This window comes from Schistocerca serialis, chromosome 2, assembly GCF_023864345.2.
Source record: "Schistocerca serialis cubense isolate TAMUIC-IGC-003099 chromosome 2, iqSchSeri2.2, whole genome shotgun sequence".
In the NCBI taxonomy this organism is placed as follows: domain Eukaryota; kingdom Metazoa; phylum Arthropoda; class Insecta; order Orthoptera; family Acrididae; genus Schistocerca; species Schistocerca serialis.
Window position 1 is genome coordinate 705,586,121 of NC_064639.1, and position 26,604 is coordinate 705,612,724.

The 26,604-nt window shown below is 39.6% G+C and overlaps 1 protein-coding gene across 1 annotated transcript in view; it reads right to left on the reverse strand.

The window, feature by feature from the left end:
• Positions 1 to 26,604, reverse strand: part of LOC126457859 (uncharacterized) — a 93,441-nt gene that overhangs the window by 19,570 nt on the left and 47,267 nt on the right. Inside the window, exons 4-5 of the mRNA XM_050094505.1 lie at positions 18,947 to 19,078; positions 6,267 to 6,459 (exon numbers count right to left, since the gene is read on the reverse strand). Coding sequence (XP_049950462.1) covers positions 6,267 to 6,459; positions 18,947 to 19,078 — 325 coding nt within the window. The remainder of the gene's footprint in view (positions 1 to 6,266; positions 6,460 to 18,946; positions 19,079 to 26,604) is intronic.

The window sequence follows — 26,604 nt, forward strand, 5'->3', positions numbered from 1 at the left end:
GGCAGGAATTCTAAAAGCCAGCTTACACAGTAGTCTAAATTCAATACTGACATTTTCAATTTGACCTACTGGAATCAATAATTTAAACAATGGAAAATTCAGGACAGAATAACAACAGTATTATGAAAAGGATAGATTGCTACATACCATGTAGAGAAGATGCTGAGTAGCAGACAGGCACAACATACAAACTGCTAAACATGCGATCTTTTGGCCATAAGACCTTCTTCTAAATTACACAAACACACCCACACACACACACACACACACACACACACACACACACACACACACACACACACATTCACATAAGCACAACTCACACACACATGAATATTGTCTCTGACACTGAGGAAAGGCTGTGATGCGAGCAACTGTACATGTTGGGAGAAGCAATCTGCATGGTGGAGGTAAGGAGGAGCCTGAGGCGAGGTTGGGGAGAAATACTAGGGTAGGGGGTTGATGGGGATGGTAAAGTGTTGCTTGTGAAAGCATGTTAGGAGCTAGACCAGAGGGGAGGGGAGGGGGTGAGGGTTACAGGAGCGGAGTCAGAACGAAGAGAAGTAGAGGAGGGGAAGAAGACTGCGGGGGCATCGGTGGAATTACAATGTATTGCAGTGAGACTTCTCACCTGAACAATTCAGAAAAGCCAGTGCTGGTATGAAGAATCCAGATGGCAGAGGCGTGAAGCAGTCACTGAAGCGAAGAACATTACATTGGGCAGCATGCTCAACAAGTGGGTGGTCCAGCTGTCTCCTGGCCACAATTTCTCAGTAGCCATTCATGCAGCAAACTTATTGGTTATCATGCCCACATACAATGCAGCACATAAATTGCAGCTTAGTCGAGCATTCCTCATTCTAGGGCATAGTGAGAGGTAGTCTAAGCCCTGGTGCAGAATGTGATCCAGTTGCCGCAGTCCTGGGGGGTGTAAAGTCATACGTGGAATGCTCCTTTGTACCCGTATGGTGGGGCTCTCGTGGGTGGTGTGTGGCTGGAGAGATAACAGGGTGTATACGGGGACAAGGAAAAACAATTCCCGGATTATTCCCGGATTTCTCCCGGATATCCCGTTTAAAAAATATGCTTTTTCCCGGGCGAAAATACACTTTTTCTGTTCTAAGTGACAGTAGGTTTTCCATAGATTTTCCCTCGGAACTGTAAAACTTATCAATCCTTTGAATGGTTAACGTTTTATACAATCGCATAGAACTTCCCGGGGGGGGGAGTGAGAGAGAGAGAGAGAGAGAGAGAGAAAAGACAGGGCAAAGAAGTTTTGGAGAGACTTTTAATAAAAAAAAAAAAAAAAAAAATAAAGGGAGAGAAGTTTTGGAAAGACCTTTGATTTGCAGCAAAATATACGTTGCATATTTTCGTATTACGAAAGTATAAATGCGAATTGCGCCAAACACAGGGCGTAAGTTTCCGGAGCGTTGAAACCGAGGTTGCGATGTTCTTTTCTAAGCGAGTCATATCTCAAGCCACGAGATCTCGTCAGCCGATGACAGCGGCTATTCAGAGCGTATGACACATGTTATAGTCAGCCAATAGCAAGATCACTGGTTACATAGCGCGAACACGCAAGAGGAAAAGTTAACGGTTTACATTAATGTACACAGTACCGTATATCTACAAGAAAAGCTAAGCTTTCACATATAACGTTAGTCTCTAAGATTAACACGCTACAACAGAACCTAAGCTTTCACATGTAATATTGATCTTTTTCTGCGTGTGTTATACTTTAAGACACATCACACAAATGTGCCAGAAAAATTTAAAATTATGACATAAATGTTTCGGCTCCAAATTCTTGTAAGTGGCTGGTCCTCAAACTGTTCAGTTTCGAACGCTCTGTGATTTAGATATCCATCCCACTTTCTCACACGTAACACAATTCATCTTGCGCAAAAAGAAATTTACTTTTCTAACTACCGTTCGTAATACTATCCGGAGACTGTTAGAAATAGGTTCGATTTACCAGTTGCCAGAGAGCGCCAGAAAACAGGCATTATCGCGCATGTGCAACTGCAGTGGTGTAGGAAGCCCGTATGTTCGTGTGTATAAAGCACTAAGAGAGCTTACATTACACCATAAAAGAAACAGTGCATCAGAGGATACTCCAAAGAGCATCGGAATTTCGTAAACCATACTAAAATGCATAATTCGGCTTGAAGTGCAAATTGGCTTTTCCCAGATTCACAATGAAGTAGGGTCCCATCTGATATTAAGCTTTTCAGTGTGGTTTTTGGGATGTAAATTTTCTTGGAGTACCAGTACACTACGATCTCATTTTTGGTTCTTTATTACGGCATAATGCCATATATGGGAGAAGATGATAACGTGCACTTGAAATTGCACTTGAATTCAGCGAACAGTTGGAACTAGCCAATACTGTAGAATGAAACACTTCGTTTCAAATAAAATGATTGCCTCGGCGGAAAGATTAATAAAGCCAAATTTCTTTAGCAAACTTGCAAAAATAACTTCACTGTTCTGCAAATGCTTGACTGCTACTAACTTGGAAACAAAATAAAATCAGAAAACTGAAATTAATAATATATTTTTGCCCTCCATAATTATGTGACTGTATTTTAATTCGCTTGATAGCTCCCGGCCACAGAAATTCGTTTTGTTTTCATTTTACATGGGAGCTGTACATGAAGAGAAGCAGAGAAATCACTTAACGTTAACACGGCTAACCTGGAGGTTAACCCCCTCCCCACTACTTATATAGTTGGTCATGGTGACCAGGAAGGAGTTTGCAGATTTGTAATCCAATGTGCATTGGGAAAGGCAGTATTCAATACTGGCAAGGACCTGGGCATCATGGATGTTATGTAAAGGGAGATGGCATCAATGGTGACAACTCTGTGCAAGCGTGAATCTGGCAGCTAGGGCGCGCGAGAAAAATTTTTCTCGTTTGCTGCTTGCTGCTACTACCGATACAGCTAACAGCCAAACTTCAAGTAGCGGGAGAAGGTACTGCTTAATACGCGAGTCAAATGCGCATGTGCAACAGACCGCTGGCAATTGGTCAAACGAACCTAATGTGAACAGTTGTGACGTCATGCTCGTAGCAAGCAGTTTATTGTTACGAAGAATTACAGTCTGCGCCCTACGGCATTTGACATTTTTGCTTGTGCGTGCACGGTTTTTTGTTGTTGTAAATTGCACATTTCCTTTGCCACTAAAGTTTTATTTTTTTCCCTCTCGTTTATATTTTATTGTTGCAGTATCATTCTCCAGTAGCAGGATATAACAACATCCTTTGCTAGAGAATCTATTCTGCAGTCAAAATTACAAAAATTTAACTGAAAGCTAAAACAATGAAAAATTCCCGGAATTCCGAAAAATTCCCGGAATTCCGAAAAATTCCCGGGTTTTTCCCGGTTTTCTCCTGGATGAAAAAATTCCCGGGTTTTTCCCGGATTTCCCGGGTCGTATACACTCTGGATAAGGCATTGGAGATCTGTTTCTGGAAGGTCAGTGGGTTAATTTCAGTCTATGAAAGCCTTAGTGAGATGTTTAGTATATTTGGAGATGGAGAGGGACTGCTCATCTCTACAGATGTGATGGCCATGGGTAGCTAAGCTGTATGGAAGGGACTTTTTTGATATTGAATGGGCGGTAGCTGTCAAAGTGGAGGTATCTCTGGTGGTTGGTAGGCTTAATATGGATGGAAGTACTCCTGTAGCCATCTTTGAGGTGGAGGTGAACAATGAGGAAGGTGGTTGTTGGTTTGAGGAGGACCAGGTGAAGCAAAAGTCGGGGAAGGTGTTGAAATTCTGGAAAAAAGTGGATAGGGTGTCCTCACTCTCGATCCAGACCATGAAGATGTCATCAGTGAATTTGAAGCAGGGGGGGGGGCATTTGGGATTCTGGGCATAGAATGGTGCCATGCGAGTGCCTATTGCTGTGCCATGGGTTTGTTTGTAGGTGATGCCTTCAAAGTGAAGTGAGTGAGGTTATAGTTGGTCATGGTGACCAGGAAGGAGTTTGCAGATTTGTAATCCAATGTGCATTGGGAAAGGCAGTATTCAATACTGGCAAGGACCTGGGCATCATGGATGTTATGTAAAGGGAGATGGCATCAATGGTGACAAACAGTGCATATGTGCAAAGGAACAGGAACTGTGGAGGAAATGGTTGACGTCTTTTTTATAGGAGGATAGGCTATGGGTAATATGATGAAGGTGTTGGTTTACGAGAGCAGAAATCTCTCAGTGGGGGACACAGTAACTGGCCACAATGGGGTGTCTTCGTTGTCTGGGTTGATGGTCTTCAGGAAGCATGTAGAAGGTAGGGGTGCAGGGAGCGGTAGGGGGGAAAGGGGGGTTATGGAGGAAGGAATGGAGTTAAGAGTTAGAGGGGGGGGGGGGGAGGGAAGGAGGGATGGAGAGATAGAGATAGATAGAGATAGATAGAGAGAGAGAGAGAGAGAGAGAGAGAGAGAGAGAGAGAGGGGGGGGGGGGGAGGGGGGAAGGGAGGGAGAGGAAGATAAGCTGCTTAGGGGAGAGACTCTGTTCTGGGATGGGCCTAAGAATTTGAGGAGAGACTGGAGATCCTGCTGGATTTCTGGAAAGAGATCACTTGGCAGAGTTTGTATGTGGATGCTGGCAGTGCCCTTCCTCCAGGGAATCCCTGTGGTTCAAAAGCACAATGGTAGAGTCTTTGTCAGCAGGTAGGATTATAAGGTCAGGATCAGTTTTTAGGTGGTGAATTGTGGTTCTTTCTGCGGATGTAAGGTTAGCTTGCATGTTGAGAAATTTTGGGATTGACGGTGAGGCAAGGTTTGAGGCTAATGAATTCTGTAATGTTAACAGGGGATGGTTTAGAGGCAGTGATGGTGGATCACGCTTGGGTGGAGGTGTGAAATGAGTCAGGCAGGGTTCAGCATTGGTTTAGGGTTGAGTCTGATTGATAGGGATGATGACAAAAATGTGTTTCTGCTGTAGGGACAGGGAGAAGGAGATAAGATCTTTAACAGGCCAGCATGATTGAATTGGAAATGGGGAAAATGTATGGCCTTTGGAAATGACTGATACTTCTATGACACTAAGGCTATTGGAGGCAAGGTTCAGGACTGTGTTTCGGGTCTGTTTAGGTTCTGTATTTTGTGTGGGTGTGGGATGGAGTTTCTGGGGGTGTGGTAAATGTATCAGGCCTGCAAGGCAGCATTTGTCTGATATGAGGGGATGTGGGGAGGTTTGGAGGCTGCTGTAGAGGTGGTGAATAGTTGTAGTTCAAGATGGGGCTAGGAACTGAAGAGGTTGGAGAGGTTTTTTGAGGTGGCAATTTGCATGCAGCTCTAGTTTTCTGAGGGCAAGAGTTTCTGTGCGAGAGATGGGATACAGGAATTGGGATTGCAGTGCAGGATTTGATGCATGAAGAGGAGGTATTTCAAAGAGGTTCAGACCTGCTTTACATGATCTTGCAGTACTAAATTGGTCAGCCCATATTTGGCAGAATATGTTCAGATTGAGGTCACTGTGGAAGGAGAGGTTGCAGCCGGAGATAGGTAGTTTGATGGTAAGCCATTTGGGGGTGTCCTATGAGCCAGGCAACAATGTTGGAATATTATGTGGGGCTGAGTTCTGGTTAGAGATAAGGAAACTTTTCTGTACAGGTGCAGATGGATAGGGCACAGATCCATTATGTGATGTATCCTACATTCCCATAACCCCCCTGGCCACAAACCTTCCTTACTCCCTTTCCTTCACCCACATATTCCCTTCCCAGCTCCCACTCCAGCACTACACAGACTTCTATTCCACAAATGCAGCCACAGACTAGCCTTTTTTCTCCTCCTCTACTTCTCTACCCTCCCGACTGCACTTAGCTGCCCAGTCCTGTCACCACCATCCCTGCATGCTCCCACAAGCAGCACTTTACTCCCCCCAACACTGCCATATCTCCTCCTTTCCCATCCCAGGCCCCTCCTTACGTCCACCGCCCAGATTGCTTCTCCCATCACGCACTGTTGCTCACAATCTGGCCAGGGACAGTAGTCATGCGTGTGTAAGTTGTTTACGTGTGAATGCTTGTGTGTATGTTGCCTAATTCAGAAGAAGGCCTTTTGGCCAAAAGCATACTAGTTTAGCAGTCTTTTTGTTCTGCCTGTATGTTATTCAACATCTCCACTAAATGGTGAGCAGCAATTTAGCCTTTTCATAATACTGAAATCAATAATTTCAATTTTATGTCCCTTTTATGCAAGATTAAATAAAATATACCTATTAAAACCAGAATACAGAAAGGACCTTACCCTCTTCAATGTCAGTGGAATTTTCATTCAAAAGTACATTAATGATGGCAATAGTTTCTTGTCGAACAGTTGCCAACTGCGGTGTGTAAGTTGAAATATTCCACCTGGCAGTTTCAAGTAACTGTGCTAACATAATGAGCACAGCAGGAATACTGAATGACTTCCCTTCATTCACTGTGCCATCTACAAACACCTATAACACACAACAGTCATAATTATGCTTTCAAACAAATAAAGTTCACAGTAAAAATAAATAAATACGTAATGCTGTTAGCTAACATTTAGGCTACATGATTGCACCCCAGGCAATAAACATTTCTACCTGCTGCAGGTGCAAATGGGAATCTTCAGTACTTGAATCTAAATCAGGGGCCTCCAAACATTTTAGCCTAAGGGCCACACTGATGTTTCCACTAAGTCCCAAGGGCCAATACCTAGCTATAGTCTAAGTGTTCTTGAGGCCTGATACCATAGTACTGCTTTCAACTCCCTGGTGCAATTCAGAAATTTTCATGACACTTACCATTGATGACAGTCTTCACGAGCCGACACTGAGTGGCGCTGCAGTAGTCATTATAAAGTGAAGTGTTTGACCTTGACCTGTGGTCTTAATTTAATGTAATATACAGTGTTACAAATAAATACCACTCTTGAAGGCCACTGTAACACACTTTCATTACACAATGTTACTTCTGTATGTTATTAATGCAAGCACCCCAACAATTAGTCAGATTATAGTGTGGTCTGTGTATGGTATCTGCACTGTGGTATATTTTCCCCCCTTAGCATTCATCATCAAGTGGTGGCAATAGTGGTTACCTCTTCATTCCCTGCTGTCACCACTGGCATGCGTCACGAAAAGCTCATAATACCAACATACTGCACAGCTGAATTGCTTGCAAATTCTTGTTTCAAGACTAGACGGTGGATGAGATATCTGTGACACAGGGAGTGGTTATGGACTCCACTCTACAATTTCTGTTGGTTCATATGGCCACGTGTCCATGTAATTTTACTGCCGTGTTGATAGCCGATGCACATACTGCCTTTTATGTATTGTTCCAACTACTGGGTGGTTATAATTAAACTTTCCCTATTTAACACATTATAATACAGAAACTAATTACCATATGAGGACCAAACTCAGTAGCATTAATGTCAAGGGCATGGGGAAGAGAAATAATGCAGAATTAGTTCAATTGAAGCACTTTTCATGTGCTGCTACAGTACATCATACCATTACATACCGGTACAATTACTGCTACAAAAGGAGCTCAATATGGTGCCCATCAGTGTCCAGAGGAGTCTGAAAGTGCAGGACTGCATTCTGCACAGCATAACGAAACATGTCCATAGGTAAGCTGGCTATCTCTCTTCATATGCTGGGCTTCATAATTCTTTTTACGAATTCATTTCCTAAATCACTGAATCGAGTAAGAAATGTCAAAGCGCTGCAAAATCACTTTGTTTTGGGGCATCCATATGCATTTCTGGAACCCAATGGGAACACAATTTGTGAAAATTTAAGCGATTTGTGACAGTCTCATACAAAACAATTTTTGAATTTCAGGGAACTCATCACAAAGCATTCTTATTGTGAACCATCCGTTTTCCCGAATTTTCATTTGCTTGGTCAGCCAAACCATTTTTTTACAACATAAGGTCATCCACTCCGTGTTTTGTCATGAGCACTGGTTCATCCATCATTGAACTGTCTCACCCACTTTCTCACCATTCCATCAGTTTTTACATTTTCGTCATACGTCTCCACAAGCTGATGATGAATTTCAGCTGGCAGTTCAAAAACTGTATTACTGAATGCACTTCACAGACGGCGGGCTCAGAGATTGTCTTCAACATTCTGAATGATCACTAACAAATGTAAACTCAACACAGTCCAGCGATAATGGTGACACTGGAAACACAAATGAACCTGAGAGACAAGTGTGAATGTGCAGAACTGCAATATTAGTGCCACAGTGGTGATAGAATGAAACAGTACTTACTTTCTGGACATGCCTCATAATGCTGCACAAGAACAGGAGACAAAGAATGAAGTGGAAAGATGCAATTCTTTGTACGTGATGTAGATAAAAACTTGAACCAGGAGAAATATATTACTGAGCCACTCAAACAACTATTGCTAATTATGCGAAAACAAATCAACATCTTTCAATGTACGGACAAGAAATCGACCTTCCATGGATGTCTAGCACTAGTGTTTGCAAGGGTCGCTAGTCCCTGCTGACAGGCTGAAATTCCAGGTCACCAGACTCATTTCGTTACGCTGCCGGCAACACACACGGACAGAGGGACCTTTTCTTTTTTCTTTTTTCTTTTTTTTTTTTTTCTTTTTTTTTTTATCAATGCTGCGTTCCTCTCGGCCGCACTTTAATGTATTCTTATGCAGTTAATGGCATTGTGCAACATGCAGAGAGCAACAAAGTGACACTTATACAATTTGTTACGCTGCTGATCGGAGACCTTGGGAAGGAATGTTAGTTTTAAAGCACATGGAATGTGAGACTCTCACAAGGGACATTGGTGATGGAAGCTGAGTGAAAAACTGTTAAAAAGAGGAGAAAGGAGAGGAAAGAAACTCATGGTAAAATAGGGGGAGAATGATGAGCAGAATTCATGCACTCAATCAACTGCAATGGTGATTATGTGGTCCTACATGAAGAATGGAAGGGGAAACAAAGTTTTTATACGAATGAGAAATGAATTTTAGGACATTCTACAATAAGTCAAGATCAGAGCTGGACAATGGACCCAGTCGGTAGCTGCCACAGCTAAGCAATGTAATGCAGTACTCTACTTCCGACCTAGTTCAGGCAATCTTTAGAGAATTGGGCATTCTTATTAAGTTGTGTAATTAACTGTTTATGGAGTTATAAAGTTGAAATTTTTTTGCATAATTCCAGCACACCCCCAATATAAATGTCAATTTAATTTTAAATGCAGGCCTAGTGCCCATGGCAAGAGGTGATACCTTGCAATGGAGAGATTATGGCAAACACAGGGCAATCTCCATATCAATATTATTCCCTTTAGATAAGCTGGAAACATTACAATCTTTAACATATTTTGCTTAGTTCTGCTTATTAGTGTCTTATGGTATAGATTTACACACTCACATACAACTTAAAAAAAACATACTGACTCTTTAAAAAGAAGCAGTAAGAACAGAATGTCACATTCACCAACTATCATCTTTTTACCACTCCTTCACAATATGTTTATTCACTAATAAATTCCATCATAAATAATTCAACACAATTTGAGAAAAAACAGTGATGCCAACACGTATAATACTAGAAGAAAAAATGATTTGTTTTAATCATTACTAAAGCTGTCAAAAAGAAGAAGAGTTCAAAGCCGCGAACTTCTCAAAAATTTTCTCAAAACTTGTAGCACATGTACCTAAGGTAAAGTGTACATTTACATAAGTAGTATTAGCCACATATTTTAAAATTTTCCCAAAATTGTTAGCACATGTAGCTAAAAAAAATTTAATGCTATTTACACGAGTAGCATTAAACACTAATATGTTCATTTTTATTAAATTGAAGCCCGCGTTGTATTTAGCAACCTAAAAATAGCCAGCATGTAGCCATATTCACAAACAAATCACTTAGATGTAGTCCTTAAACTGATTTGTTCCATATCATTTAACAAAACCTATAAATGATCCACACAAAAAGCAACATGCTATAATATGGAGCTCCTCTCAGAGCCCTTGACAAGACAACAAAAGATATATGAACATTATATTTGTGTTATACACTGCAGTTGTGTCAATCACAGTTTGTCTAAAAGTAACTTGTCTTATGAGAAAACCAATATCATTAAGGAGTAAAGATACTTGGGGAATGAATAGAAGCATTCCACATCCCTGAAGGGACTTCAAGATGTACAGTTATTATATACATTACACAATTTTCATATTACCTGCTTTAGCTGCACATCCAAAAAGACAATAGGGAGTGGAAGAAGGCAAGACCTAGTCTTCTGGTTATGAATGTGAGATACTTCTGTATGCAAATATACCAAACTGAAGTGTTTTATTTATCTGAGCGATGACTCAATTTTAGCTAGTCATCAACTTGAATGCCAAGGATTTTTGCAGTGTTTCACTTACTTGGCAACTCTTAATGTCTGTTTCTGATACCAACAATTTGCTCTTATCTGTTCGAACAGGATTATGTGCATCTTTCCAAGATTAAGACTTTAGATGCTCACCATGATCCATTTGAATGCGTATTTAATAACTGTTGGGCCACATCTGGTGTGGCTGTGTTTGGGCCCTAGATTAATATGGTTGTATCATCAACAAACATAATAGCATTAAATTAAGAATAAAAGCAAACTCAGTACTGAAATATATGGTACTCCATGTTTCATGTTCCCCTTTTCTGAGTATTTCTCTTCATGTAGATCAGTTTACGATGACCCGTGAAGAACCGGTAACCACTAGAGAAGTGAAAATGATGGTGTTTGAAGATTAGCGTATCACAATTATAGTGATAGAGGAAAAAATGAAAATCAATTTTAGATCAGTTTTTTACACCTTGAACATGACAAATGTCGCAGCACAATATATTCTGTGACTGTATACACCTGCTCAAAAATTCATCTGAACCATGACAATAGTGGAAATGCTGCAGCTGGGTCAAGCTAATTGAGGCAACTTTTTTAGTCACCTAATAATCATGGATGAGTGCTGAGTGTATCACTGTTATGCCGAGGCAAAGGAGCAAGCAAGGAGTGTCAAAACATGGATTCACCACTGCCCAAAAAAAGGTGAAGATCTGGCTATCATCTGGCAAGGTAAAGTTGAGTGTTTTTAGACAGCCAGCATGGATTCCGAAAACATCAGTCAAAGTCAACTTGCACCTTTCTCACATGATATATTGCCTTCAATGACCAACATAGCAGAATACTGTCAAATGATACTTCACAATACCCAAAGAAATTCTGGTCGTATGTAAAGGCTGCTAGCGGCACCAAAGTTAGTGTCCAGTTCCTAATGAGCAAGACAGGAACTGAAATAGAGGACAACAAAGAAAAAGTTGAAATTCTTAACTCCATTTTCAAATGTACCTTTACAAAGGAAACCCCAGGAGAATTGTCCCAATTTAATTCTCATCCCACTGAAAAATTGAATGAAATGAGTATTAGTGCTGAGAAACAGCTGCAATCGTTAAAACAACAAAGCTTCAGAACCAGATGGAATCCATATCAGACTCTATGCTGAATTTGCGGCCGAGTGGCCTCTCTGGTAACTGTAATCTACTGTATATCCCATGACCAAAAACTATGTCCAGTTCTTAGAAAGACGTGCAGGTCACACCTGTCTACAAGAAGGATAGTACGGGCAATCCACAAAACTACTGTCCAATATCCTTGACATCAATTTGTTGCAGAATTTTAGAAAGTATTCTGAGCTCAAACATAATGAAGTATCTTGAACTGAATGACCTCCTCAGTGCCAACTCGCATGGATCCCGAAAACATCGATGATGAGAAACCCAATTTACAATTTTCTTGCATGAATACTGATAGCTTTGATCAAGGCAGTCAGGTAGATGCAGTATTTATTGATTTCCTAAAAGCATTTGACTCGGTGCCACACCCACACTTATTGTCAAAAATTTGATTATATGAGGTATAAAGTGAAATTTGTGACCGGATTGAGGGCTTTTTGGAATGGAGGATACAGCATGTTATCTTGGATGGAGAGTCAGCATCAGATGTAGAAGTAACTTCCGGTGTGCCCCAGGAAAATGTGTTGGGACCTTTGTTGTTCATGTTGTATATTGATGACCTGAACAGTAATCACAGACTTTTTGTAGATGATGCAGTTATTTGTAACCAAGCACTGTCTGAAAGAAGCTGCATAAATATTAAGTCAGATCTTGATAAGATTTCCATGTGGTGCAGAGATTGGCAACTTGCTTTAAATGTTCAAAAATGTAACATTGTGCACTTCAAAAAACATTTCTTATGACTATAATATCAATGAGCCACTGTTTGGAATCGGCAAACTCGTACAAATACCTGGGTGTAAAACTTTGTGGGTATATGGAAAGAAATGATCACACAGGCTTAGTCATGGGTAAAGCAGGTGGTAAGACTTCAGTTTCTTGATAATATACTGGACAAGCACAATCACTCTATAAAGGAGATTGCTTACAAATCACTCATATAACTCATTCGAGAATATTGCTCAAATGTGTGAGACCTGTACCAAACAGGACTAACAGGGAATATTGAAGATACACATAAAAGGGCAGCATGAATGGTCACAAGTTTGTCTGATCCATATTGAAGGAACTGAACTGGCTGACTCTTGCAGATACATGTCAAGTACCCATAGAAAGCCAATTAACATAGTTTCAAGAACTACATTTAACTGATGGGTCTAGGAATTTACTAGTATCCCCTACTTATTATCTCCTGCATAGGTATGGTGAGGATATGATTAGAATAATTACAGCACACACAGAGAGATTCAATCAATCATTCTTCCCACCTTACATGCATGAATGGAACGGGGGAAAAACCCAAATAACTGGTACAATAGGCTGTCCTTTGCCATGCGCTTCACAGTGGTTTGCAGAGTATAGATGTAGAATTAGATGTGTAGTGCTAATGAGTTATGCTTCTAAAGGGGAAAATAGTATGCTACTGAAAAAACCAGAGGAAGTCCCAGGATAATGTCAAGACAAAGGGTTGCTAGAAGGTGTTCAAAGGGATGCTTTTGTTCAATGACCCACACTAGCTACGATGTGGGCAGCCTCTGGTGACCGACAGGATTGATTCACATACTTACTTAAGCTCACATGCCACCTCATTACATGATGACAGCAGCACTCTTGGCACATGAAGTCAAAATTATACTGCCAGTGACATTACATACAAGGGTGTGCAGAAAAAATGTCAGACGACACATGAGCTCTGTGATATGTGCAACAATTTGATGCCTTGGATTCACTGCCACTGATTGCCTTCTTTGCAGTTCCAACTTGGCCCCATGCAATTCTCATCTTTTTCCAAAATGTATAGAACTCCTTCAAGGACTTCACTTTGATTCTATAATGTCTGTCTCCTTCCTACATCACTTTGCCATTTCTATTTCCCCCATAGGTGTCTGCGAAGCCTCTTATGATTCAATATGTAGAATACGAGATCTATTAAAAAATTTCTGGAACGTTGTCCACAAAACTTTTCTATGCTTACCTTTTGCACATTGTGCATAGTCTCCTTCAAAATACTCACCTCCACAATTGACACACTGTTCCAATCCCATTTTCACTTCTGCAAAGCAGTCTTGGTATGCCTCTTGCTGGATCAGGTAAAGTGCCATCTGCGAATTTTCTTTTATCCTGTCTGCAGTTGCAAACACTTGTCCTTTCAATGCAATTTTCAACTTTGAAAATGAAAAAGAGTCCACAGGGCCCAGGTCTCTCAGTTGCATGATCCAAAAGCTCTTCACAGAATGGGAGGTGAAGGTCTTTCTGGTCTTGACTCACGAACCGTAGCAGGAACTTAGCAGCAACACAATGGATTCCAAGATGCTGTATCAGAATTTCAGGACACAATCCAACTGCAATGTTACAGTCTTCTGCAATCTCATTGGTAGTCAGTCTCTGATTGGCATGCACAATTTCATTGATGTTCCCAACATGAGCTTTGGCGGTAGATGTCAAAGGGCGTCCTGAACGAGGGTCATCTTTAACTTTTACCCAGCCATTTTTAAACCGTTTGAACCATTTGTAACACTGAGTGTGGTTTAAGCACTCGGTACCGTAGGGTTTGTGAATCATTTTGTGTGTCTCTGTAAAGTTTTCCTTGAGTTTCATGGAAAACTTAATGCAGACGCATTGTTCCTCTAGCTCTGCCATCTCTAAATTCACAAACTGTGTGACACAATGTCAACACAGCATTGAATAATAACTACTGGACATACAACTATGAAACTTCTGGAAGTTACACATTAAACACAGGCATGTGCAGATGCCAACTGCATTTCGCTCCAAAACACCATTGGCATGAAATTATGAATGTTCCAGAAGTTTCTGAATATACCTCGTATGTGTCTAATTGCTTTACATCAGGGCAGGCCAAAAGCTGCACAGTGTGCAGACGTGTGGAAGTGCTGCACATGTGTGCACGTGTGCCACAGCGAGCGACAGCGACATCTGTTATTCGACATGTGTCCTAAATGAACGGCGGCAGCTCCACTTCCCTGTTTATGTGGTACAAGCAAGAACGCAACATACCCAGTCTTGTTTACCCCTGCTGACCATTACCTTAACACAGAAGTACTGAGAACTGGCAGGTACTGTGAAAAAGTAAAGGACGCGAGATCTATGTTCTCAGTCATTTAAAAATGACTGGGAACTGCAATTCTTTTTTTGTAGCCGTTGGCGAAAACTCTCAGTGTTTGTTGTGCCGCCGAATAATAGGCGGCTAGCGTAAGTTCCCAATTAAAAGATGCTACAATACATATCACAAAGATGAGTGTAGTGTACTCGACAGTGAAGAACGGCAAGCAAAATTAAATGTCCTTAAGAAAATGGATAAGACACATCAACTCGATTTTACTGTATGTCAAAGTAACTGATACTTCTTGAACACTTAGTTTCTTGTGTTACATTTATGTCTATTTTACTGTACGCTGTACAATGTACTGTTTTCAATTTTCCAGAATGACAACCATACTAAATCTTCACTGCAAAAAGTTTTAAAATCGCATTAAGAATTGCACAACCTGGGAAACCCTTTTCCGAAGGGGAGTTTGTGAAAGGGTGTCTAATTGATGCTGCAGAACTTGTGTGTCCCACGAACATTAGCAGGTTTCAAGAAATCAGTCTATCCAAACAAACAGTGACAAGACGTATCAGTGCTATTGCCGGCGATGTGCACAGGCAGCTAATAAATAAGGCTAAAGACTTTGTTGCTTTCTCTGTTGCACTCGATGAAGCAACAGATCTTACAAAAATGGTTCAAATGGCTCTGAGCACCATGGGACTTAACATCTACGGTCATCAGTCCCCTAGAACTTAGAACTACTTAAACCTAACTAACCTAAGGACATCACACAACACCCAGTCATCACGAGGCAGAGAAAATCCCTGAACCCGCCGGGAATCGAACCCGGGAACCCGGGCGCGGGAAGCAAGAACGCTACTGCACGACCACGAGCTGCGGACAACAGATCTTACAGATACAGCCCAGATTGTGATATACATACGAGGTATCGATGACGCACTTTGTGTAACAGAGCACATTTTGGCCTTAGTACCTCTGAAAGGGACTACTACAGGTGCGGACTTACTCCAAGCTGTCGAGCAAGCGAATGATGGTGTTGCTATGGACTGGAATCGGTTAGTCTCAGTGACCACAGATGGAGCACCATCAATGCAAGGTCATCAGAGAGGACTCATAGCACAGATGCGCAAAAAGCTAGCGCGCACAGATGAGACGACGTATGGAATTCACTGCATTCTGCATCGAGACGCGCTTTGTACAAAATCAGTAACATTAGCAAACATCATCCAAATTGTTGTGCGTACTGTAAATTATCTGAAGACACATGGGCTTACGCATCACCAGTTTCGGCAGTTCTTGGAGGAATTAGGAGCGGAGTACGGCGACATACCTTACTATACCGAAGTCCAGTCGAGGTAAAATGCTGAAAATATTTTTTTATTTACGCTTGGTTATAGTAACGTTCTTACATGAGAAGGGAAAAAGTGAACCTATGTTGGAAGACCCTTGTTGCATATCGGACCTTGCATTTCTCGTGGACATTACATCTCACATGAACAGCCTGAACATCAGTTTGCAAGGTGAAAATAATTTAATTTCTGAGATGTTAGAAAAAGTAAATGCCTTTGAAAGGAAGCTTGCACTTTGGGAGAGCCAGCTATTGATATAAAACACTGTACATTTCCCGACTCTTGGACTGGTCCATGAAAGTGCCAGATTTCAAGAATACGTGTCAATAATTGTAAAAGTTAAGGAACAATTTCGAGCACAATTTGCAGATGTTACGAGTATGTCTCCCGTCATTCGCCTCTTTGCTCAACCGTTCTCGTCGTTAGTTGAAGATGCTCCGAATGATCTACAGATGGAACTGATCGACCTACAGTGCAATACAAGACTGAAGGACAAGTTCTTTGCAGTGCGAAGTACAAAAAAATTCTACGAAAATTTTTCACAACAAGAATTTCCACGCCTGCACCGAGAAGCCGCGAGAGTTATGTCCATGTTTGTGAAAGATTTTTCTTGGTGATGAAAATGAATAAATCAATCTTTCCATCAAGCATAAGTGACGAAAATCTTCGCAACTGCTTGCGTTTGTCAATGAGCCGTGCTTTTGTGCCCGATATTAACTATATCATTTCTCATGACCAGGGATAAACGTGTTTGGATTTATTCCTTTCGTAATTAAAAATTATTGTTTACTAACTGTGCATTATTGCCTCATTCTGCTCCATGTTACATTATCATCAGAAAAATTGGTCATTAAACCGATTGTTCCAATGTATACTTACATTTAGGGTTTTTTTTTAATGTGTGAAGGGCTACACTCAGCTTGATAAAACATAACATTCATCTAATTGTCAGTTATTATGCAAATTTCAGACGGAACAGATGAAAGATATAGCAATAACGGTATAGAAATAACAGGTGATCATCGAGAGATCTGGGGTTATCATTCTGTTCAGAGGTCAGTGAGACAGAAATTATGTGGGTCTAACTGAGGGCACCGAGAATTAGTTATAGGAAACCTTGCATTAGTTTCATGTTATTTGAAATCATGAATAAGGTTCGTTGGAAGTCACTAAGTGCTCTCTTTCGTAAATACTACATCAAAAACATTACGTGTATTTACGTGCCGTCAGTCAAGCTGCCTTAATAAAAACCCACGGTTGTTAACTGTATTACTTGTCTTACTGGGTAAAAACTGTTAGCATAAAAGTAGACGTCTCAATGAGTAGACTGTGACAGTATTTTAAATGTTTAATATGCAAAATACCTTCCCACGGTTGGCTTGCAAGCTGTGGAAAGAGCACTAGAATGCGCCGGTACCGAGTATCCCAGCAAGTGGATAAAGCGACATCTGTGCGTAGAAACGTGCACTACATGAACACTGATGGCTGCGGCGTGCTCGCTGTGACCTGGAAGTTGCACATGTGCAGGAGCACCGCACGCGTGCAGAATTTCTGGCCGGCCCTGCTTTACATTATACCTAATCCCACAAACAGTTTCCTGGGCATTCATGACAGCAACTTATTGATTGCCAACAGCTGAGGTACTGTTTAACATCATATATTCTAAGGAATACACTTTGTTTCTAAAATTTTATTTCCCTTTTACAAATTTCATTTTCTCAATATTCTCAAACTGGGGAGGCAATCAGTGCAGTAGGCACATAGCAAAACTTTAAACCTTTATTCTCTTCTATATTACTTATACACCACTAAGTGATTCAACAAACAGATGACTAATAAATTTGTCCACTGAGCAGCTACATTCAGATACACACAAAATAACAAATATATGAAAAACAATCAAACATGATTCCTAAGTATCTTGAGTTAAAGATATGCAGCAGAAGTTTACTTGTATCTATTGCTTTCTGCAAATCACTTTAATCTATATCGCTAAACAGCTAAAATGGTCACCTGGCACCAGTTGAACATTGCCTGTCTAATGTCTTCTAGAGGCAACAAAAGTTAGAAATTGTGTACGTCTCTTGAGGCACTGTAATTCACAGCACGTGAATTACTCACACAATTTCCGTCGAGTATTTGAGAAAGAGAGTACTTAGCAAGTTCTGGTAAACTTTATGCATAATTGCAAACATTTTCAAAATTTTTCCTTTTTGACATACCCACAAAACAATGAAATGAAAAGAGTTTCTTGTTTACTACATTTCGCTGTTCATCCAATAAAACTTCAGCATCAGGCAGGATGTTTTACTTTATTACTTTTGCAACACATTTTGCCTCCAGTATCCACATATACCACCGAATGTACCTGCAAAATTATATCAGTGTACGGCTCATAGTAAATCATAAACATCGAGATGTTGAAAGTATTAGAGAAGGAAAGATGTTACTCAACATATAGCGGAGATGCTGAGTCGCGATAGGCACAACAAAAAGATTCACGCAATAATAGCTTTCGGCCAATAAGGACAGTCAGACTGCAGACGTGTGTGCAAGTTGTGTTTGTGTTTGCGCATGCGTGTGTGTGTGTGTGTGTGTGTGTGTGTGTGTGTGTGTGTGTGTGTGTGTCTTTTGTGAATCTTTTTGTTGTGCCTATCGCGACTCAGCAACTCCGCTATATGGTGAGTAGCAACTTTCCTTCTTTAATATTCTTACATTCCATCTTGGATTTTCCAGTGTTTGAGATGTGTGAAAGCTTTTACAAGCTTAACATCAAATGTTTAACATGTTAATTCATTTCTACAGTAATCTGATGTCTGAAGCTGTTTTATACATGGGAGTTCAATTATGTAAGGAATCGGTGTGGGAGTTATTGGTTTGACACTAATAATAATAATAATAATAATAATAATAATAATAATAATAATAAAATTTCACAAAACGCCTAAATATAATCAAATACCTTAAAGATGGAGCGTCTAACATAAAACTTACGTGTAAAGTCTGAAGCCAAATTAAAAGGCTAGACCACTCTCTTGTTGTTGCTGTTTCATGCATGCTTGGCAGTAGAAACATCTCAATGTAAAGTTTCCCACTAATGAGACGTTCATTAACTAAAGCAACAATCTGAAAAGTAATGAAAATGATTAAAGATATTAACACTTATAGTAGTGCATATTTACCTATCTTTTGTCAATAGAAGATTTTACCCAACTTTTAGTTTACCAAAATCTAAACTTTATTCACTATATCTACATATAATTGCACTTGATTTTATCACATTTAGGCACAAACAAAAGGATGCTTTTAACCCACAATTATAAATGGGTTGTAAGCATGCTTCCGTGTAATGTACTAATTGTTGGTTTACAGTACGGTTTTCTGGGAAGTAAAGATAAAAGTATAATAAAAGTGAAAGAATAGTTCAAAGAATTATATATTTTTCACAATGCTTACCATTTCCAATGTTGCCCACAAGATAGTGTTTAGAATTAACACAGTCAAGTGAAATGTTCGTGGTGTAGGATAAAGAATTTTTTTAAAAAACTACTCCTCATACTTGTACATTAAATTCACATTGAAACTTATGGCAACACTGAGTAAATTTGGAGGCTCAGAAAGTTTCAACAATGGTTCTCAAACAAAAAGACAAGCTTACCAAATGCCAAAAATATGACAACTGGACCAAAGCTCGCTGTTATACAACTATCAACAGCAGAGCCAAAGAGGAACAAAGGAAGTTCCCAACAAAACACTTATGTCATCCATCCCAGAAGTATGTGGTATCCATATCAAATAGGACAAAACCAAATATGTGGTGCCATGAGTAGTACCCAGAACCATGGAGTTCCCAGTAGTTTGCAGATGTGGATGTACATGTAGACACAGATAAAATAATGGAAACACAGTCTTTCAAGTAGGATGGCATAGAGCAAGATATGCAACTGCTAACCATCTAGATAACATGCAAGTATCATAACAACTTGTTTGGAAAGGCAGCATACCATCAGTCATTCTTCACTTATGCTCATTTCACGCAGTTCTCACATTTATTGCTGGCATCGGTTACAACAGTGTTGGCTTTTTCTGGACTACACTTATAAATCCTATTTGGATTTCTACTGTGCACACTCTTGATAACCATGGCTACAGCTACAGACACTATCTAGATATCACTTGTTATTTCTCTCTTCGATAGTACTGTATATGCAGTGCAATGCAAGAACTGATTAAGGCAGCTCATTGTTTTGTACAGACTTAGCTTCTTCAGCTATAAATAATTGTTAGTTTATACAGTTCAGACTTGGTGAAATACTAACATTAACCCAAAAATACATAAATAAATAAAAAACTTTTGTGTGCACAATGCAGACATTTTGAGAGCAAAGAGGACGCTGACTGTGAATATATAGTTACAATAAAGTTGGCATGCAGTGAACATACGATTTTTTAAAAGTTCTGGAAGCTGGTGTCAAATCTTTTTTTTCTGCGAACATTGGTCTTACTCTATTTTTTTCTGCTCCAGCCGACAGGTACACACTCACCTTTCATCTCAAATTGGTAATATTTATATGTGGCATTCAGTCTGATTTGCCTAGCAGAGCTTTGACACATATGGATTTGTATAAAAAAAACTTGGTTTACAGTGATTTTGTGCTTTGTTGAGCGGTTATAATCTTCAAATAAGTTCCTAAGTTAATCTAATACATATTCAACAGCTGGCTCATTTTTAGTTCCTACCCTTTCTATCACTGTCAGAAAACATTCACTGAAGTATGTGACCAGTGAGTTACATATAGTTCCACCAAGATAACATATGCTGTCACGAAATGAAATCCACTTTGCTTTATTTCTTCCTGTTAGTTTACGTTCCAATCTGTTTCTACTTTACTTCTCAGACTGTTTTAATAATTTTATAATGATGGCAAAACCTTCAAACAAAAACTTGCTCACTCAATATCATCAAGGTCCTAAAACTGTGTAACAGTCATATTACCTGAGGAGACAGAAAAAGCTGCAATAACCAAAGAACACTGCAGGGTAATTCCATGTCAACTCACCTAGGCGTCTCTGTTTGACCATCATGGATTTCACTGAAATTGCATGTCCCCAATGAATAACGGTAAAGTTTAACATTTGCTTTAATTGCATGTCCCCAATGAATAACGGCAAAGTTTAACATTTGTGAAAGGAATACTAGGCAAGGTATAGTCACTTGTTCTCCATGTGTGAATTTGCGCAGACTGGGCATGAATTTCCTGGAACTTTAAGCTGTTATGTCTCAGGTAGTATTTTGTTGAAAGAAATGAAATTTGGCCATCTTGTACAATGTTATGCACTCTGTTAAGAATAATAACAAAATAATTTTACAAACCATGTACAGGCAGGAAATTTTGGGCAACATTGTCTGAAAAAATTTCAAAGTTTGTCTTTTTAATCTCTCAGGGACTAAAGGTATGACTATGATGAATGTGAAATTTGGCATTTAGCAACCTAATAATACAAGGTTCCTCAATATGAAGTTTCATTTATGTAATACTTTCCAATACTGAATAAATTAAGTACAAGGTTGACGATTTTGTAAATAGGGCAAACATCCAGTATTTTTTGACCTCATTTTGCCAAACTGAGCTCATTAGGTGGACCATTGTTTTAAGTACAAAAAAGTGCATTTCATTATCAATGTGCACAAACAATTCTAGATAATTTGAATCAAAGTTGGGTACAAAATAATGTCATGAAAAAATGGAAACTTCGGATTCTTATATCTCATGCCGTAAACACATGCTGAACATGAAACTTAATATGCAATAAGTTGTTAGGACATGGATGTTGAATACAAAATTTCATTCACCAGCTATTTTTTAATAATGTACAAATTTACTGAAAAGATGACAGTTTTTTTCAAAGAGGTGAAAATAGGGCACATTTGACACTTCTTTCACAAATACTGTTTTCTACTGGAGCTTCAAAACCAGTCTCATTTGAAAGTACATGTTTTAAGTATATATATTGTGTTTGAACATAATGAATTACCTCAAAGAAAACAGTCTATTGACACACAGTCAACATGGGTTTAGAAAACACCGTTCTTGTGAAACACAACTAGCTCGTTATTCACATGAAGTGCTGAGTGCTATTGATAAGGGACTTCAGATCAATTCCATATTTCTGGATTTCAGTGTACCACACAAGCAGCTCGTAGTGAAATTGTGTGCTTATGGAATATTGTCTCAGTTATGTGACTGGATTTGTGATTTCCTGTCAGAGAGGTCACAGTTCGTTGTAATTGACGGAAAGTCGTAGAGTAAAACAGAAGTGATTTCTGGTGTTCCCCAAAGTAGTGTTATAGGCCCTCTGCTGTTCCTTGTCTATATAAACAATTTGGGAGACAATCTGAGCAGCTGTCTTCAGTTGTTTGCATATGACACTGTCATTTATCGATTAATAAAGTCATCAGAAGATCAAAACAATTTAGAAGAAATATCAGAATGGTGCGAAAAGTGGCAGTTGACCTTAATTAATGAAAAGTGTGAGGTCATCCACATGAGTGCTAAAAGGAATACGTTAAACTTTGGTTACACGATAAATCAGTCTAATGTACAAGCCGTAAATTCAACTAAATACCTAGGTATTACAATTAAGAGCAATTTAAATTGGAAGGAACACAAGAAAATGTTGTGGGGAAGGCTAACCAAAGACTGAGTTTTATTGGCAGGACACTTAGAAAATGTAACAGACCTACTAAAGAGACTGCCTACACTACACTTTTCCATCCTCTTTTTGAATACTGTTGCGCAGATCCTTACCAGATAGGACTGATTGAGTACATCAAAAAGTTCAGAGAAAGGCAGCACGTTTCGTATTATCGTGAAATATGGGAGAGAGTGTCACGGAAATGATACAGGATTTGGGATGGACATCATTAAAAGGAAGGTGTTTTTCGTTGCGATGGAATCTTCTCACGAAATTCCAATCACCAACTTTCTCCTCCGAATGCGAAAATATTTTGTTGACACCAACTTACATAGGGAGGAACAATCACCAAGATAAAATAAGGGAAATCAGACCTCGTACAGAAAGATATAGGTGTTCATTCTTCCCAAGCGCTATACGAGATAGGAATAATAGAGATTTGTGAAGGTGGTTCGATGGACCCTCTGCCAAGCACTTAAATGTGATTTGCAGAGTATCCATGTAGATGTAGATGTAAACCGTGCTAGAATAGGGGATTTTATTTTCACGTTGAGCTAGCAATGCTACATAAACTGAAGCAAAATAGTCGGAAAAATCACACTGTGAATAATGTTTTAACGTTGGCTTCTTATGTGTATTTTGTTAATTAAAGGCATGATAAACGTGAAACTCTGGATACAACAACTAAGCAGTGCAAGGTTTTCCAATGCAACATATTCATATTCCATATGTCTACAACATCACTTCAAACTTAATTTTTGTAAAAATTACAAAATGGATCACATTCAATTCACTTTTAGAAAATCTGTTTACTACAGTAGATTTCAAACTAATCACAGTTGGAAAAAGAATGTTTTCAAGCATTCAGAAAACCACATTTGATTTTCCAATGTGCACTAACAATACCTGAAAATGATGGACAAGTTTGAGGGAATGTACCGCGGCAACAAGTTACACTGCACCAACGTTTTGATAGTGTTTTGTTGCTTGTAGTCTGCATTTTTAAATTTTTAAACTGACAAGTAACGTACTGCAATGGTCCATGGTGGAACGTCACTACCAGTTCAAGAACATGAACTGTCAACCTCACTGCCGTTGGGGTATGCCCGATAGCTGTGCAATAACAGCCACAGATGGGTATCTTCATCTAGGTTCCCAAGCCTGTAATTTGGTTTCTTAAGTTAGATGCCAAAGCCTTGTGCTGGTATCTCTCTGCTTACAAAGCCTTTGCTAAGAACTTTATCTCTGATTCACAAATCTGCGGAGTATCTCACATAGGCAGCAAGCAAAATGTAATGTCAGTTTTGTTTTAAACTTCTTGACTTAGAACTTCACATTTTTTGAAATTTTTGTGCTGCTTTCTGGTAGTTCATTTTCTAGAAATTGATATTGTCAGCCAGTGACAATGCTGAAGAAACAGACTGTGGAAATGAGGTAGTGTTCTGGTACCCAACAAGCATCCTGTCTTTTGGGCCAATAAATGAATGAGCCAGGCCTTGGAGATGCATAAATAATATCAGTGTATAATTTTGTTCCCTTGATATGTCAATACCGGCAAGCCAATGCAGCATTCATTATCATACATAAAGGCAATGTAATGGTCTAGTAACAACTCCACTAGTTCCAGACTTAGCATGGCCGCACTAGATACTCTGGAAACAAAATGTATTGAGTCATTAGAAACTTTGCTGATACAAACTGAGCTTGAGTCAAGCAGTACACATTGATTATGTTTCCTCGTACAGGCAACCATGCCGTTTATCTGCCATCTTTCTTCTTGAAAGCTTTTCCTTTCTTTGATATCTCCTTTTGCCATATACGTGTATATTTATACAAAAATTAATGATATGAATATAAGAGAGGGAAACATTCCACGTGGGAAAAATATATCTAAAAAGAAAGATGATGAGACTTACCAAACAAAAGCGCTGGCAGGTCGATAGACACACAAACAAACACAAACATACACACAAAATTCTAGCTTTTGCAACCAACGGTTGCAAATCCTTTCGTCTTTCCCTCTCCTACCCTCTTTCCTGACGAGGCAACCGTTGGTTGCGAAAGCTAGAATTTTGTGTGTCTATCGACCTGCCAGGTTGTTTGGTAAGTCTCATCATCTTTCTTTTTAGATATATTTATACAAAAAGATTTATTCAGTTTTTGCGACTCATGTTGGACGTCAAATCCACTTTTCAGGGGAGGGGTGGGGGCTAAAGCACATTATTTTGAATGGGACAGGTATTAAGACTTCAATAGAAAACAGTATTGGTAAAAGAAGTGTCAAATATGCCATATTTTCACCTTTTCATAAAAATAGTCATATTTTTGAGAAAGTTGTAGATATTGGAAAATAGTTGGTGAATGAAATTTTGTATTCCACCTCCATATGCTGCCACCCTATTGCTTATGAAGTTTCATGTTCAGCATGCGTTTATCTACAAGATATAAGAAACCAACGTTTAAATTTTTTTCGTGCTGTGATATTCACACCAAACATTGATTCAAATTATGTAGCACTTTAGCATGCACTGGATAATCAAATCCATCTTTTGTACTTAAAACCATGAATTTCCTTATGAGCCCAGTTTCAGAAGTTTTACAGAGTGTAGATTTTGGCAAAATCAGGTTGAAAATACTGCAGTTTTGACCTTTTCACACAATCATCAACTTTGCACATAATTTGTTCAGTACTGGAAAGTGCTAAATAAATGAAACTTTACGTCTGATAACCTTGTGTTGTCAGATTACTACATGGCAAGCTTCACCTTCGTTAGGGTCATATCTTTAATCCCTAAGGGATAGAACATATAAAGTTATACAAGACAGCCAAATTTCATTACTTTCAACAAAATATTGCCTGAAACATAACAGCTCAAAGTCTCCAGAAATTCACACTCACTCTGCGCAAAGTCGCGCATACAGTCAAATAAGTGACTATATATTGGCCGGTATTGCTTCGACGAACGTTAACCTTTACTGATGTTCATCAGAGACATGTGGGAGTGATCAAATAATATCATCAATATCAGTGAGGTTCGAGCAGGAAATTGTACTGAAATGAGGCAATTTCAGATGGAATCATCTATTATACACACATCAAAAACATAGTTGCATTGCCCCGGTTCCCAGAGCTCCTGAAGACAAACATTTAGTGTGGATATTGTATCACAGACACAGACACTTTGACTGTTCAGAGATGTCACGAAACCTGCCCAAGGACGGAAACAACCATGCATGAGCAGCGCCTATTAGACGGAATCGGTTCCAGTCATTCCATAGGAAGGAGATACACGGCTCGTGTTGTCTGTAGTTCAACCATGTCTAGACGGCCAATAGCGCAGTTCTATCGTGTCTGCATTGTTACTCTGTGCCAGGAAAGGCTCTCAACAAGGAAGTGTCCAGGCGTCTAAGAGTGAACCAAAGCGATGTTGTTCAGACATGGAAGAGATACAAAGAGACAGGAACTGTCGATGACATGCCTCGCACACGCCACCCAAGGGCTACTACTGCAGTGGATGACCACTACCTACAGATTATGACTCAGAGGAACCTTGACAGCAACGCCACCATGTTGAATAATGCTTTTTGTGCAGCCACACAACGTTGTGTTCTGATTCAAACTGTACGCAATAGGCTGCATGATGCACGTCACTCCCAATGTCCATGGCAAGGTCCATCTTTGCAACCACGACACCAAGCAGCATGGTACAGATGGGTCCAACAACACCGAATGGACTGCTCAGGACTGGCATCACATTCACCAACGAGTGTCACATATGCCTTCAACCAGACAATCGTCAGAGACATGTTTTGAGGCAACCTGGTCAGGCTGAAAGCCTTAGACACTCTGCCCAGTGAATGTAGCAAGGTGGAGGTTCCCTGATATTTTAAGGTGTCATTATGTGGGGCCGACATATGCCGCAGGTGGTCATGGAAGGCGCCGTAATGCCTGTATA